The sequence below is a fragment of the Thalassophryne amazonica genome, chromosome 5 (assembly GCF_902500255.1).
Source record: "Thalassophryne amazonica chromosome 5, fThaAma1.1, whole genome shotgun sequence".
NCBI classification, from domain to species: domain Eukaryota; kingdom Metazoa; phylum Chordata; class Actinopteri; order Batrachoidiformes; family Batrachoididae; genus Thalassophryne; species Thalassophryne amazonica.
In genome coordinates, this window is record NC_047107.1 from 9,910,510 (window position 1) to 9,925,086 (window position 14,577).

Genomic DNA, 14,577 nt, shown 5'->3' on the forward strand with positions numbered 1-14,577 from the left:
GACATAAAACTCACTCAGAAAGTGTGCTGGAGTGCGTGGAGTAATTGGACAGCATTCTCCTCTCGGCTTTTCACTCTGATCAGATTAGACCTGAGCAGATTGTCTGTCCTCATGCGTCTACAGATTCGTACCCCCAGGTCTAATCCCAGATTGATGGAGTCTATTTAATCTATTTCTTACATATAATCTATACTTTTATCATGACCTTATGGAGAAATTAACTGACACGTCTGCACATACATGTCCTCTCCAGCCATGAGGCCATTTCTGCCTGACAGTGCATGAGGGTGGAGTCAACTGGACTGGTTTGTGTTAGTTGTCCGACAGCCTTCCTCGGGTCTGCTGAGGAGTACACACAACATACTGCAATCTGGAGACTCGTCACAGATGTAGCTGGAGTTTAATCACCTCTTGGAAAGACATAATAAGAAGTAGAGACACCTGCTGTTACTAATTAACCAGAGTGTGGACTTGAGTTGTTGTGGCTGCTGACCTAATGCACATGGTAAAGTCTATTAGGATGGATTAGAGCCTAATCCTTCCAGCGCTGTGGTCTTCCTCACTTCTTATGGCGTGTCACTGCACCTGCAGTTCCATATTTTCTGCAGCACAGCGATCCTACCAAGAACAGGTCAATTACTCTAAAGTTAAACTCTTCAGCTATAACTATTCAGGGAAAGGACTTAAAAATAGCAGGACTCTAATGGCCTCACCACAGCACAGTCTCCTTGGGATAATTTGCCAATTTCATAGATAATTTGCCAATTTCATAGATAATTGGCAAAGCTTCTGGGGAAAACCTGGTCTTGTTAGGAGAGACGGCATCCATCCCACTTTGGATGGAGCAGCTCTCATTTCTAGAAATCTGGCCAATTTTCTTAAATCCTCCAAACCGTGACTATCCAGGGTTGGGACCAGGAAGCAGAGTTGTAGTCTTACACACCTCTCTGCAGCTTCTCTCCCCCTGCCATCCCCTCATTACCCCATCCCCGTAGAGACGGTGCCTGCTCCCAGACTACCAATAACCAGCAAAAATCTATTTAAGCATAAAAATTCAAAAAGAAAAAATAATATAGCACCTTCAACTGCACCACAGACTAAAACAGTTAAATGTGGTCTATTAAACATTAGGTCTCTCTCTTCTAAGTCCCTGTTGGTAAATGATGTAATAATTGATCAACATATTGATTTATTCTGCCTAACAGAAACCTGGTTACAGCAGGATGAATATGTTAGTTTAAATGAGTCAACACCCCCGAGTCACACTAACTGTCAGAATGCTCGTAGCACGGGCCGGGGCGGAGGATTAGCAGCAATCTTCCATTCCAGCTTATTAATTAATCAAAAACCCAGACAGAGCTTTAATTCATTTGAAAGCTTGACTCTTAGTCTTGTCCATCCAAATTGGAAGTCCAAAAAAACAGTTTTATTTGTTATTATCTATCGTCCACCTGGTCGTTACTGTGAGTTTCTCTGTGAATTTTCAGACCTTTTGTCTGACTTAGTGCTTAGCTCAGATAAGATAATTATAGTGGGCAATTTTAACATCCACACAGATGCTGAGAATGACAGCCTCAACACTGCATTTAATCTATTATTAGACTCTATTGGCTTTGCTCAAAAAGTAAATGAGTCCACCCACCACTTTAATCATATCTTAGATCTTGTTCTGACTTATGGTATGGAAATTGAAGACTTAACAGTATTCCCTGAAAACTCCCTTCTGTCTGATCATTTCATAATAACATATACATTTATTCTGATGGACTACCCAGCAGTGGGGAATAAGTTTCATTACACTAGAAGTCTTTCAGAAAGCGCTGTAACTAGGTTTAAGGATATGATTCCTTCTTTATGTTCTCTAATGCCATATACCAACACAGTGCAGAGTAGCTACCTAAACTCTGTAAGTGAGATAGAGTATCTCATCAATAGTTTTACATCCTCATTGAAGACAACTTTGGATGCTGTAGCTCCTCTAAAAAAGAGAGCTTTAAATCAGAAGTGCCTGACTCCGTGGTATAACTCACAAACTCGTAGCTTAAAGCAGATAACCCGTAAGTTGGAGAGGAAATGGCGTCTCACTAATTTAGAAGATCTTCACTTAGCCTGGAAAAAGAGTCTGTTGCTCTATAAAAAAGCCCTCCGTAAAGCTAGGACATCTTTCTACTCATCACTAATTGAAGAAAATAAGAACAACCCCAGGTTTCTTTTCAGCACTGTAGCCAGGCTGACAAAGAGTCAGAGCTCTATTGAGCTCAGTATTCCATTAACTTTAACTAGTAATGACTTCATGACTTTCTTTGCTAACAAAATTTTAACTATTAGAGAAAAAATTACTCATAACCATCCCAAAGACGTATCGTTATCTTTGGCTGCTTTCAGTGATGCCGGTATTTGGTTAGACTCTTTCTCTCCGATTGTTCTGTCTGAGTTATTTTCATTAGTTACTTCATCCAAACCATCAACATGTTTATTAGACCCCATTCCTACCAGGCTGCTCAAGGAAGCCCTACCATTATTTAATGCTTCGATCTTAAATATGATCAATCTATCTTTGTTAGTTGGCTATGTACCACAGGCTTTTAAGGTGGCAGTAATTAAACCATTACTTAAAAAGGCATCACTTGACCCAGCTATCTTAGCTAATTATAGGCCAATCTCCAACTTTCCTTTTCTCTCAAAAATTCTTGAAAGGGTAGTTGTAAAACAGCTAACTGATCATCTGCAGAGGAATGGTCTATTTGAAGAGTTTCAGTCAGGTTTTAGAATTCATCATAGTACAGAAACAGCATTAGTGAAGGTTACAAATGATCTTCTTATGGCCTCAGACAGTGGACTCATCTCTGTGCTTGTTCTGTTAGATCTCAGTGCTGCTTTTGATACTGTTGACCATAAAATTTTATTACAGAGATTAGAGCATGCCATAGGTATTAAAGGCACTGCGCTGCGCTGGTTTGAATCATATTTATCTAATAGATTACAATTTGTTCATGTAAATGGGGAATCTTCTTCACAGACTAAAGTTAATTATGGAGTTCCACAAGGTTCTGTGCTAGGACCAATTTTATTCACTTTATACATGCTTCCCTTAGGCAGTATTATTAGACGGTATTGCTTAAATTTTCATTGTTACGCAGATGATACCCAGCTTTATCTATCCATGAAGCCAGAGGACACACACCAATTAGCTAAACTGCAGGATTGTCTTACAGACATAAAGACATGGATGACCTCTAATTTCCTGCTTTTAAACTCAGATAAAACTGAAGTTATTGTACTTGGCCCCACAAATCTTAGAAACATGGTGTCTAACCAGATCCTTACTCTGGATGGCATTACCCTGACCTCTAGTAATACTGTGAGAAATCTTGGAGTCATTTTTGATCAGGATATGTCATTCAAAGCGCATATTAAACAAATATGTAGGACTGCTTTTTTGCATTTACGCAATATCTCTAAAATCAGAAAGGTCTTGTCTCAGAGTGATGCTGAAAAACTAATTCATGCATTTATTTCCTCTAGGCTGGACTATTGTAATTCATTATTATCAGGTTGTCCTAAAAGTTCCCTAAAAAGCCTTCAGTTAATTCAAAATGCTGCAGCTAGAGTACTGACGGGGACTAGAAGGAGAGAGCATATCTCACCCATATTGGCCTCTCTTCATTGGCTTCCTGTTAATTCTAGAATAGAATTTAAAATTCTTCTTCTTACTTATAAGGTTTTGAATAATCAGGTCCCATCTTATCTTAGGGACCTCGTAGTACCATATCACCCCAATAGAGCGCTTCGCTCTCAGACTGCAGGCTTACTTGTAGTTCCTAGGGTTTGTAAGAGTAGAATGGGAGGCAGAGCCTTCAGCTTTCAGGCTCCTCTCCTGTGGAACCAGCTCCCAATTCAGATCAGGGAGACAGACACCCTCTCTACTTTTAAGATTAGGCTTAAAACTTTCCTTTTTGCTAAAGCTTATAGTTAGGGCTGGATCAGGTGACCCTGAACCATCCCTTAGTTATGCTGCTATAGACGTAGACTGCTGGGGGGTTCCCATGATGCACTGTTTCTTTCTCTTTTTGCTCTGTATGCACCACTCTGCATTTAATCATTAGTGATCGATCTCTGCTCCCCTCCACAGCATGTCTTTTTCCTGGTTCTCTCCCTCAGCCCCAACCAGTCCCAGCAGAAGACTGCCCTCCCTGAGCCTGGTTCTGCTGGAGGTTTCTTCCTGTTAAAATGGAGTTTTTCCTTCCCAATGTAGCCAAGTGCTTGCTCACAGGGGGTCGTTTTGACCGTTGGGGTTTTACATAATTATTGTATGGCCTTGCCTTACAATATAAAGCGCCTTGGGGCAACTGTTTGTTGTGATTTGGCGCTATATAAAAAAATTGATTGATTGATTGATTGATAATTTGACATTTCCTCCTGTCAGAGCTGTATACAGTTAGAATCACTCAGTTACAGTCCACGGATGAGGGACAAGCGCAGGTGGAGAATGAGCCTCAACCTGGGCTGTTGAAAACAAAGCCACTTGGAAGAGGGAAAAAGTTGCAGTTTCTTGACTGGCCACTTGAGTGGAACCTCCAACAGTGAGCAGAGTCTCATAGAAGCCAGTAGGTAGTGTGTGCCGCTGAGCCGAGAGTTCAGACTCAGAGCTGCGCGAGCAGAGAATCCTAGATGTGACTGGAGGACTCTGTCTACCTTTTCTAAGCATTTTATACAAATATATGTAAGAAAACAGCTTGTTGTGCGGCGTCTGTGCTCCAGTAGTGCTGTTGAGGGAAATTTTCATGTTTCATTTTGTATGTTAGTGGCATCTTGACAGAAACCCTATGGGCAACGTCATGCAGGGTTTGTCCAGTATACAGTTTATGGCTAAGAAAGACAACAAACACAAAATGGGGGAAAAGACTAAAAAGAGAAAAAGATGCTTGTGGTTGACCTCATTCATACTGTTGTAGTGGTGGGCACAGTTCCGCTAATCTGCTAACAGCTAATTATCAAAACTAACGTTTTTGTTAGTGTTTTAGCTTTTCAGATAACTTTGAAAACCATCAACACACCAATTAGCGTCCGATAAATTTTGTTCTGATCACTTTTAGACCGCTAACATATTTTTGCAGGTGTAGTGAATAAAGCTTAACAGTTAAAAACATTAGTAAAGTCTAAAATCATAGCTTTTAATGCCTGCCTGTTACATGTTTTGTAGTAGACAGACAGCTATGAGTGGCAGTGCTCAATCCTCTGCCAGCAGAGGAAAGCTGATTACCAGTGGCAAAGGAAGAGGGAGGGAAAAAAAATATATTTTCATACCATACAGACCTGCAGGCACATCACACAAGTAATGTACAGGCAGACAGTTTTGACTTATGGTTAAAATTTTAAACAAACTAATTCCAGACAAGTTACTGAAATTAATGTCACCTCTGTCAATTTACAAAGTGAAAATATGAGCTATATGTTTTACTTTTACAGTAATGCACTAATTGCGAAGGTTTTAGCATTTAAAGACACACATGCCGCAATGCATTATTGGAAAATTAATTTCCTGACATCAGTGGTTGGTCAGTATATAACACACAAGTAACTGTAACGTGTGGCGGGTTTTACAAATAAATCTGTATTTGTAAATATGTCATTTATTTCATTTGTAAAAAAAAAAAAAAGACAATTTGAAACCTGAAAATTCTGTTTGTTAAGTAATTCAGCACTTTTAGTGAATGTGTGGCAATTGCTCTTCACACTGCCATGAATAGTGCCATCTACTGGATGGCCAGTAGATGGCAATTTTCCCATAATTCCATCCCTAACTCACTGGATCTGCTCACATTGCTCCCCAGGCTCGGGATGTTTTGTTATTTTATTTAATTGCATTTCTGACAATACAGTAATTTCAGTACAATCGTCTGTTTGAATGTCCGATGCAACACATTCTGATCGAGTTGTGGACAAATCTTTACGTGCTGATTGTTCTGTCATAACCCACATAACTGCTGAGTTTTTTCAAAATGTGAAGTGTTGAAAGATCCTTTAACTTTCTTCTTAGAAATGTGTGTAAATATACACAAAGCTCTGACCATGTGTACACACAACAACTAGTCGTAGAACAGGGAAACTGCAACTGTAAAGCATTGCTGGCATCATAGTATTGCAGCCTGAACCACATGTTCTTTATTTCCTCAAACTGACACTCGTGACTCTCCTCGGGAGCTACACCTGCCACACACAAGGACGACTCCTCACCCTACTGAGTTGCTCCAGCAGTCTGTGATTCTGGTCGGAGAGTTCAGTGATGGCCTTCGTTCTGTCCTTCTCGATTTCCCTCAGCTGGACCTGGTGGCGCTCCAGTTCACCCTGGAGCTGCTGGACGTCTGTCTCCAATTCGGCTACGCGGCTCTCCCACTCCCCCTCTCGACTTTCCAGACGTCGACGCAACTCATGCTTCTCCTGCTCCAAGTGCTGCAAGACAACAAACCAAAAGCAGTACTTAGGATCAAATTTAATGGGACTAGGTTTGGAGGGAAAAAGCATTTCAAACCACTGAAACCACTGAGAAGATGAAAGTATGTTCAATTGTGGGAAATTGTGAATTAAACTGTGAATCATGTTGTATTCTGATTATTTTTAACCTCGTACATAAACCCAGGGTATGTTATCTCGGAGGACTCCAGAGGCAAGGTACCGACCGGCCCGAAGGGTAGCAGCCTCTCCTGTGAGGGAGGCAAAGCAGCTGGTGTGGGAGGAGTTCGGAGCAACCACGGAGAAGGACTTTCGGTCGGCACCAAGGTGCTTCTGGCGGACCGTGAGGCACCTCAGGAGGGGAAAACGGGGAACCATCCAAGCTGTCGACAGTAAGGATGGGACTCTATTGACCTCAACTTAGGATGTAATCCGGCGCTGGAAGGAACCCTTTGCGGAACTCCTGCATCAAACTGGAGCGCCCTCTACAGTAGGCACAGAGCTGGAAGCTGATGGAGGACTTTCATCAATTTCCCTGGTGGAAGTCACTGAGGTCAAACAACTCCGCAGTGGCAAGGCCCCGGGGGTTGGTAAGATCCGTCCAGAAATGTTGAAGGCTCTAGGTGTGGAAGGACTGTCTTGGATGAGACTTCTCTTCAACACTGCGTTGAGGTCTGGGACAGTGCCTGAGGAGTGACAAACTGGGGTGGTGGTCCCCATATTTAAAAACGGGGTCCAGAGAGTGTGTACCAACTACAAGGGCATCACAAGGGCCTCCCTGGTAAAGTCTACTCCAGGGTGCTTGAAAGGAGGGTTCGGCCGATAGTCGAACCTCTAATTGAAGAGGAACAATGCGGGTTCCATTGTGGTCGTGGAACAACCGACCAGCTTTTTACTCTCACAAGGATACTGGAGGGTGCCTGGCAGTATGCCCACCCGGTCTACATGTGTTTTGTGGACTTGGAGAAGGCGTATGATTGGGTACCCCGGGAGATACTGTGGGAGGTGCTGTGGGAGTATGGATTGAGGGGGTCCCTTCTCAGGGCCATCCAATCTCTGTACTCACAAAGCGAGAGCTGTGTTCGGGTGCTCAGTAGTAAGTCGGACTCATTTCTGGTGGAGGCTGGCCTCCGCCACGGCTGCGCCTTGTCACCAATCCTGTTTGGGATATTCATGGACAGGATATTGAGGTGTAGTTGGGGGGAGGAGGGTTTCCAGTTTGGTGGGCTCAGGGTCTCATCTCTGCTTTTTGCAGATGATGTAATCCTGTTGGCTTCATCGCCCGGTGACCTCCAACACTCACTGGATTGGTTTGCAGCCGAGTGTGAAGCGGCTGGTATGAGGATCAGCACTTCTAAATCTGAGAAAATGGTTCTCAGCAGGAAACTGATGGATTGCCTACTCTGGGAGGGAATACAGTCTTACCCCAAATGAAGGAGTTCAAGTACCTTGCGGGGGTACCTTTAAGGTTTGCCACCCCTTGAGGCACCTAAGACCTTCAGGCCACAGCTCCCCGCAGCAGCTTCAGCAATTGAAGCTGTGAACATTGCCCATTCTGGTTCAATGCCCCCAACCACCACAGGGATGCTAGAAAAGCTAGAAAATCGATCATCAATCTTCGGCCTAGGGTGCTCAGGTACCGTGTACACTTATGAGCATCCTTATGTTCGAACATGGTGTTTGTTATGGACAGTCCATGACTAGAACAGAAGTCCAATAACAAATGACTATTCAGGTTTAGATCGGGGAGGCTGTTCCTCCCAATCATGCCAGGTGTTTCTGTCATTGCCCACATGCATTTTGAAGTCCCCCAGCAGAACAATGGAGTCCCCCACCAGAGCCCCATACAGGACTCCATTCAGGGACTCCAAGAAGGCCAAATACTTCAAACTGCTGTTCGGGGCATACGCACAAACAACAGTCAGAATTTTCCCCCCCGCCACCCAAAGGTGCAGGGAGGCGACCCTCTCATCTACCGGGGTAAACTCCAATGTAGTGGCGCTCAGCCGGGGACTTGTGAGTATACCCACCCCTGCCCGATGCCTCTCACCCTGGGCAACCCTTAGAGAAGAATAAGGTCAACCCCTATCAAGGAGAGTGGTTCCACAGCCGAGGCTGTGCATGGAGGCGAGGCCCACCAGATCTAACTGGTATAGTTCCACCTCCCGCACAAGCTCCGGCTCCTTCCCCCACAGCGAGGTGACGTTCCACACCCCCAGAGCTAGCCCCTGCCACCCGGGTCTGGTCCGCCGAGGCCCTTGACTTTCACTGCCACCCAATAGACAGCGCACCCGACACCAGTGGTTCCCCCTACGGGTGGTGAGCCCACAGGGTGGTGATGGAAAGTCCACGTTGCTTTTTCGGGCAGTGCCCGAATGGGCTCCGTGGGAAGCCCAGCCACCAGGCGCTCGCTGACGGGCCTTACATCCATGCCTGGCTCCAGATGAGGGCCCCAGGCTTCCTCTGGGCCGGGTCACATTTCCTCTGCCTCGTTTTGTCATGGTGTCTTAGGAACCATTCTTAGTCTGGCCTCTCGCCTGAGACCAATTTGCCATGGGAAACCCTACCAGGAGCACAAAGGCACCAGACAACACAGCTCTCATTTTCATAGCTGCACACAAACCTCTCCACCACGATAAGGTGATGGTTCCCGGAGAGGAAAACATTTATACTATGATAAAAACATTTATCTTATGACAAAAAATGCAAATCTTGAGTTAATGCAATACAAGATATGTTGCACTTCACACGACAGAAAATGTTTAAAATGAGACTATCATCAGACATTTGTACTAACTGCACCCAAAAGAAACTTTTACCCACGCCATCTGAAACTGCACACCTGTTCAACTATTTTGGTATGAGGTCGCAAAGTCAGTCAGAGTTTTTGGGTTGCCACATCCCCTTATCCCCCTCTCTCTGCTTACTTGGTGACACCTCAACAATAAACCTGATGAGTTCCAACAATAAATTTATTCTCTAAGCCCTAAATATAGCCAAGACATGTATCCTCATGAATTGGAAATTTAGGAATAACATCAGTATAGTGCAAGACCCTGTCACACCTTTAGCCAGCGTATACCAGCATGCTGCGCATGCTGAAAATTTTCAATGTATGCCAGCATATGACTCATATGTCCCGCACATGTGGGACATAAGTTGTAGGTAAGTTATGCGATTGTTGGCACACGTTTCTTGTAATTTATTCATAAGTCTAAATACGTCCATTAATGCTGTCCATTGATTGGCTGAAACTTGCAGTCCTCATGCAGATGGACTGTTTCATTCACACACAAAGTAAATATTACCTGTTTGCTTCAGTCCAATCCATCATCACAGTCTGACGGACACGTATCCACATAAATGTCCTGATTTTTGAAAATACTTTAGTTCCTTGTTGGGGCTGGAAACAGCGTTTTAAAACAAGTCCCTCTGTGGTTTTTCTGCTGCAGGTGTGTTTCTCAGAGGATGCTGTTGTCACGCTCTGATCACACAGAAGCGCTGTGATAATTTAAACTTTTAAAGTGCCAGTCAACCGCGATCAGGTGTGACCAAATAAAGAACTGTAACTCTTTAAACTTTTAAAGTACCGTCGCTGTCAGTGTGATCATCAGACGACCTGATCAGTCTGGTGTGATCAGACCTGAATAATGCGCTGTAATGCTTTAAACTTTTAAAGCGCCATCACTGTGATCCATCGGTGTGATCACCACACTGACAGATCACACAGATCACAGATTCATTCAGGTCTGATTACACCTGATCGCTGTCGACTGGCACTTTAAAAGTTTAAATCATCACAACGTTTCATTATTCAGGTCTGTGATGACCTGATCAGGTCATCTAATCAGCGGACCTGATCAGAAAGCAACCGCTTGGTGCTTTAAAAGTTTAAAGAGCCACAGCACTCTCCATTCATTCACGGCAGCATTTACCACAGCCAGTCGACTCATCAGCATTCTGTACACAGTGAAAATGGTCCCCCAAGATAAAAAATGAAAATAAAAAAATAAAATTATGTTAATCTACTCTGTTTCTGACCTGCACCATACCGTGCAGTACCGACCCGAACCCCTTAGTGGAAACGGGGCTGTTGGCATACACTGGTTATTGTTAAGGTGTGACAGTTGCATTAATTTATTAGACGTACACCAGCATAAGGCAGCGTTTTTAATGCGGTCGGCATATGCAGGCTAAATCATCAAGGTGTGACTGGGCCTCATTGATGACATCTCTATGGAACACTTCACCCAGCACTCAGGAATTGAACCCCTCTCCATCCGGCCTCTACTCATCAACATCCTACAGACCTGTTTTGTCACCTGCCTAAAACTCATTATTTGCATTTTTGCATCTTGATTCCTGCTGTGCATGAGAATCAACCCTCACCTCTCTGCCACACAAACACTTAACCCCTTTATGTCTGGTTAGAATTGGAATTTTATTTTGAAGGATAAAAGAAAAGAAAAAGGTCTACCATCATTATTATTATTTCCACTATGGATGTAAACCTTTATACTGCATCATCTATCTCTCGTTCAGGTACACACACACACACACACACACACACACACACACACACACACACACACACACACACACACACACCTAACTGAGGTAAGCTGCTGTGTGTGTTTTGTTGGTTTTATTTTTGTTTGTCTTCTTGTCCGTTTCACCTTGTTGGTTGTCTTATAAATGGGGGGGGGGGGTGTCACGGTTCATGCACAACCCCATAATAACCCTGACCGGGACACCAGGCTTTGAGCTTGAAGTTCTTCAGTCACCTTCTGCACAGCTTCATGAATCTTCGCTGTATCAAATCCCCTTCCTCTATACGTCAGTGGCAGAACTGTCCAATAAGGACATGAGTTCAAAGACTAACATCCGGTTCAACAAAAATACGTTTTGAAAAATGTGTAATGTTTGAATGTTTTGTAACGTATCCAACCTGATTCAGCAGCACAAAATATACATTAATCTATTGGTTCTTGATATTGTGACATAAAGCGCCTCAGTTTCATCATGGCAACACGAATTCATTCTAATTCATTCCATGATGGCTGCACAAAATTAAAAGTGAAGCGGGGGGGGGGGGGGGGGGGTTATGGTGTTATGGTTAGGGTGGGGGGAAGGAGTGAGATTAGATTATGGTTAAGGCTAGGGTTGGGGGTAGGAGTAGGGTTAGTAATGGTGAGTTAAAAAAAAACCCCTGTCACGAAAATTTGACTAATTTCGTCACGGGAGCACAAAAAAAACATGAGACTGGATTGAATGTATCACATCCACTTCAACTACATGTAATAAAGACATCCAAAACACATAAAAAGGTGTGCAGGACCAAAAAATACCAAAGAGAGAAACTAAATCATCCGCACAGCCACAGTGCTCGGATTCCAAAAGATTATATTTAACAAAAGATAAATGTAACCTTTCTGGCAACCAGCCCTTCGTCCTGATGAAGGGCTGGTTGCCAGAAAGGTTACATTTATCTTTTGTTTGTTTTTTGTTAAATATTTTTTTTTGTATCAGAGCGCTGTGGCTGTGCGGATCATTTGGTTTCTCTCTAGCTGTAAAATAAAACCTGCTGTGGACCCAAACTACTCTAAACGTGAATCACCTGCAAATCATGAATTATCCACAAATCATTAATTGCAAAATGAATAGTGAAAAAATATCTCCCAAAACGTGAATGCGAGTCTCACAAAACGTGAACACAGGTCTCGCAAAACATGAATATCATTCATGATATATATATATATATATATATATGTGTGTGTGTTTTTCAGTTTAACTGGTTTATGGATTTCAGTTTACGGATCAATTACTGCAGGAATTCTTGATCGCAAACCCAATCACTGCAAAAATGCTTTTTTTTGTGGGGGTCACTACAGTCTGAGAAGGTGATCCCAGCAGTTCTTGCTTCTGGTGTCAAGCGCCCGGTCCTGCTAGGTGTGTTCCCCTCCTGGGACAGTGTCAGGTGAGGAATTTGACTGGGACAGTCAACCTGTCAAACTCACAGAGGACAGAAAGCTCCCCCTCCGCTAAAGGGCACAATAAATTTTAAGAGAAATGTTGTAGAAAAACAAACACTAGTTTCTAACCTCAGGAAGGTAGACAACGAGCAACAATCTTATTTTGAATCCATATGAACTGTCTTCTGAGCTGGAAAAATAATACTGACCTGAACGAACAGGCAGCAGAGAAACAGAAGTGCTGGAGCCTATCCCAGCAGTCATAGAGCGTGAGTTGGGGTACACCCAGGACAGGACGGCAGTCTGTCGCAGGGCCACAAACAGACAAACACATTCACACCCACTCACACACCTTTGGACAATTTAAAGATTCCAATCCACCTCACCCGCATGTCTTTGGATGTGGGAGGAAACCGGAGCACCCAGAGGAAACCCATGCAAACTCCACACAGAAGGGCCACATGCGGGAATTGAACCCATGACCTTCTCGCTGTGAGGCAACAGTGCTAACCACTAAGCCACTGTGCTGCATATATATATATATATATATATATATGCAATTAACAGTTTGGGGATAATTTACAACTGAATCACGTTTTGGGGGTTTAACAGCAGGATGCCTTTATAAACTTAAAAAGTTTATAAAGGCATTAAAATAGTACTTACATAAACTACAGGTTTACTTAAGTTGATTTAATACTTCATGAACTTTAAAAACACTTTGTTGTGTTTCTTTACACTGCGTCCATCATGTAGAGGGAAAAATAAATCACAGGCTTTTTTTTTTCTTTTTTAAATGGTTATTCAGAGTTGTTCTGCTCTTTTCTCACCTCTAACTTGTCGTTGAGATCTTTGTGCATGTTCTCGTATTGCTTGTTCAGGTCCTGGTTCCTCTCCAGCAGCGCTTTGCCGAGTTTAGCAGCGAGAACCAGGTCCTTCTCCTTCTGGCGGAACAGCGACAGCAGGTCGGGCGCCTCCTCGTGCGGTTGCTGCTCCCCGCTCAGAGCCGCCAGCTCCTCCTCCAGGACCGAGCCCAGACCCACGGAGCCGTCCGTCCCCGGAGCGGCGGCCCGGGGCTCCAGGCTGTCGCTGTCCAGCTCCAGTGGTGCTGAAAGCAGGTCGAGGCCGGAAGCGGACATGGCCGAGAAGATCAGCGTGTTCACTCCGCCGGGACAGGACCAGGCTGAGGACAGCGGCTGCTGATCGACAAGTCATCCATCACCGAGGGAAATCCTCCACAACAACCCGGCGAGACTGAAAACAGCTGTCTGTCCCTGTCTGTCTGTGTGTCTGTCCCTGTGTGTGTCTGTTCCTGTGTGTGTGTCAGCTTCCTGAGCCGCTCCTCCTCTCTCTGGTCCAAACGCGCCTCCTGTAATCCACAAACACTCCACTCCGCCGATCAGTCGCTTTAACCGCCTTGACGAGCTCTCCGCATCGGTCGGTTGATTAAGGTCCATACCGGAGCGGCGTCCCGGTCCTCCATGATGATCGGCCCCGTTACGCTGTTGAATGACTGAGCGCGCTCGCGTCGCCTCCTCAGCCTCTTTTCCTTCTTCATGCGCGTTCCCGCGCTGCCGGTGACGTCGACTGCAACCTGTTACAACGCGCCACGCCATTGGCTGAGAGCGGTAGCGCCACTGTCCAGGACCAGCACCCAAATCAGCAAAAACCTCTGATCAGGACGTGGATCTGATGTATATCATGATGTCTGTCAACAGAAAACTCTGTGCTTCACAATCCTCACATTTTATTTACATTCCTCTAGACGTGGCAATTTCTTTCATATTCATTTTTCTTTTTTTTTTTTGGTCATGACGTCAAAATATGGTTGTCAGTGCATGAGTCATGTCTTCAGTACACAGCAGGCTTTGACCAGTCCACAACAGTCCTCCTGGGTTCCAGCTCCCATCATGCATTGGGGTCCCGTCACTGTCCAAGTACGTGTTAATTTTGGTCAATTATAGCGATTTGTTATGCTTCAAAACATGTACACTCATCTTGTCACAAGCGACGTCGACTCCGGTCCATTTTTTCCCACCCGGTCTCCTCATGCCACCCTTCTTTATGTATTTATGGACTATATACCGCTACTCACACTCACTGGCCACTTTATTAGGTACACCTTGTTAGTACTGGGATGGACACCCTTTCG

General features: G+C 44.2%; 1 protein-coding gene across 2 annotated transcripts in view; it reads right to left on the reverse strand.

Annotated features, from left to right (window-relative positions):
* bicdl1 (BICD family like cargo adaptor 1) overlaps nt 1-13,790 on the reverse strand; it is a 137,683-nt gene extending 123,893 nt beyond the window's left edge. For both annotated transcript variants that reach the window (XM_034169716.1, XM_034169715.1), the window contains exons 1-2: nt 13,256-13,790; nt 6,238-6,453 (exon numbers count right to left, since the gene is read on the reverse strand). In XM_034169716.1, the coding sequence (XP_034025607.1) occupies nt 6,238-6,453; nt 13,256-13,564 (525 nt within the window). In that variant the 5' untranslated portion in view covers nt 13,565-13,790. The remainder of the gene's footprint in view (nt 1-6,237; nt 6,454-13,255) is intronic.
* Nucleotides 13,791-14,577: the final 787 nt, after the last annotated feature.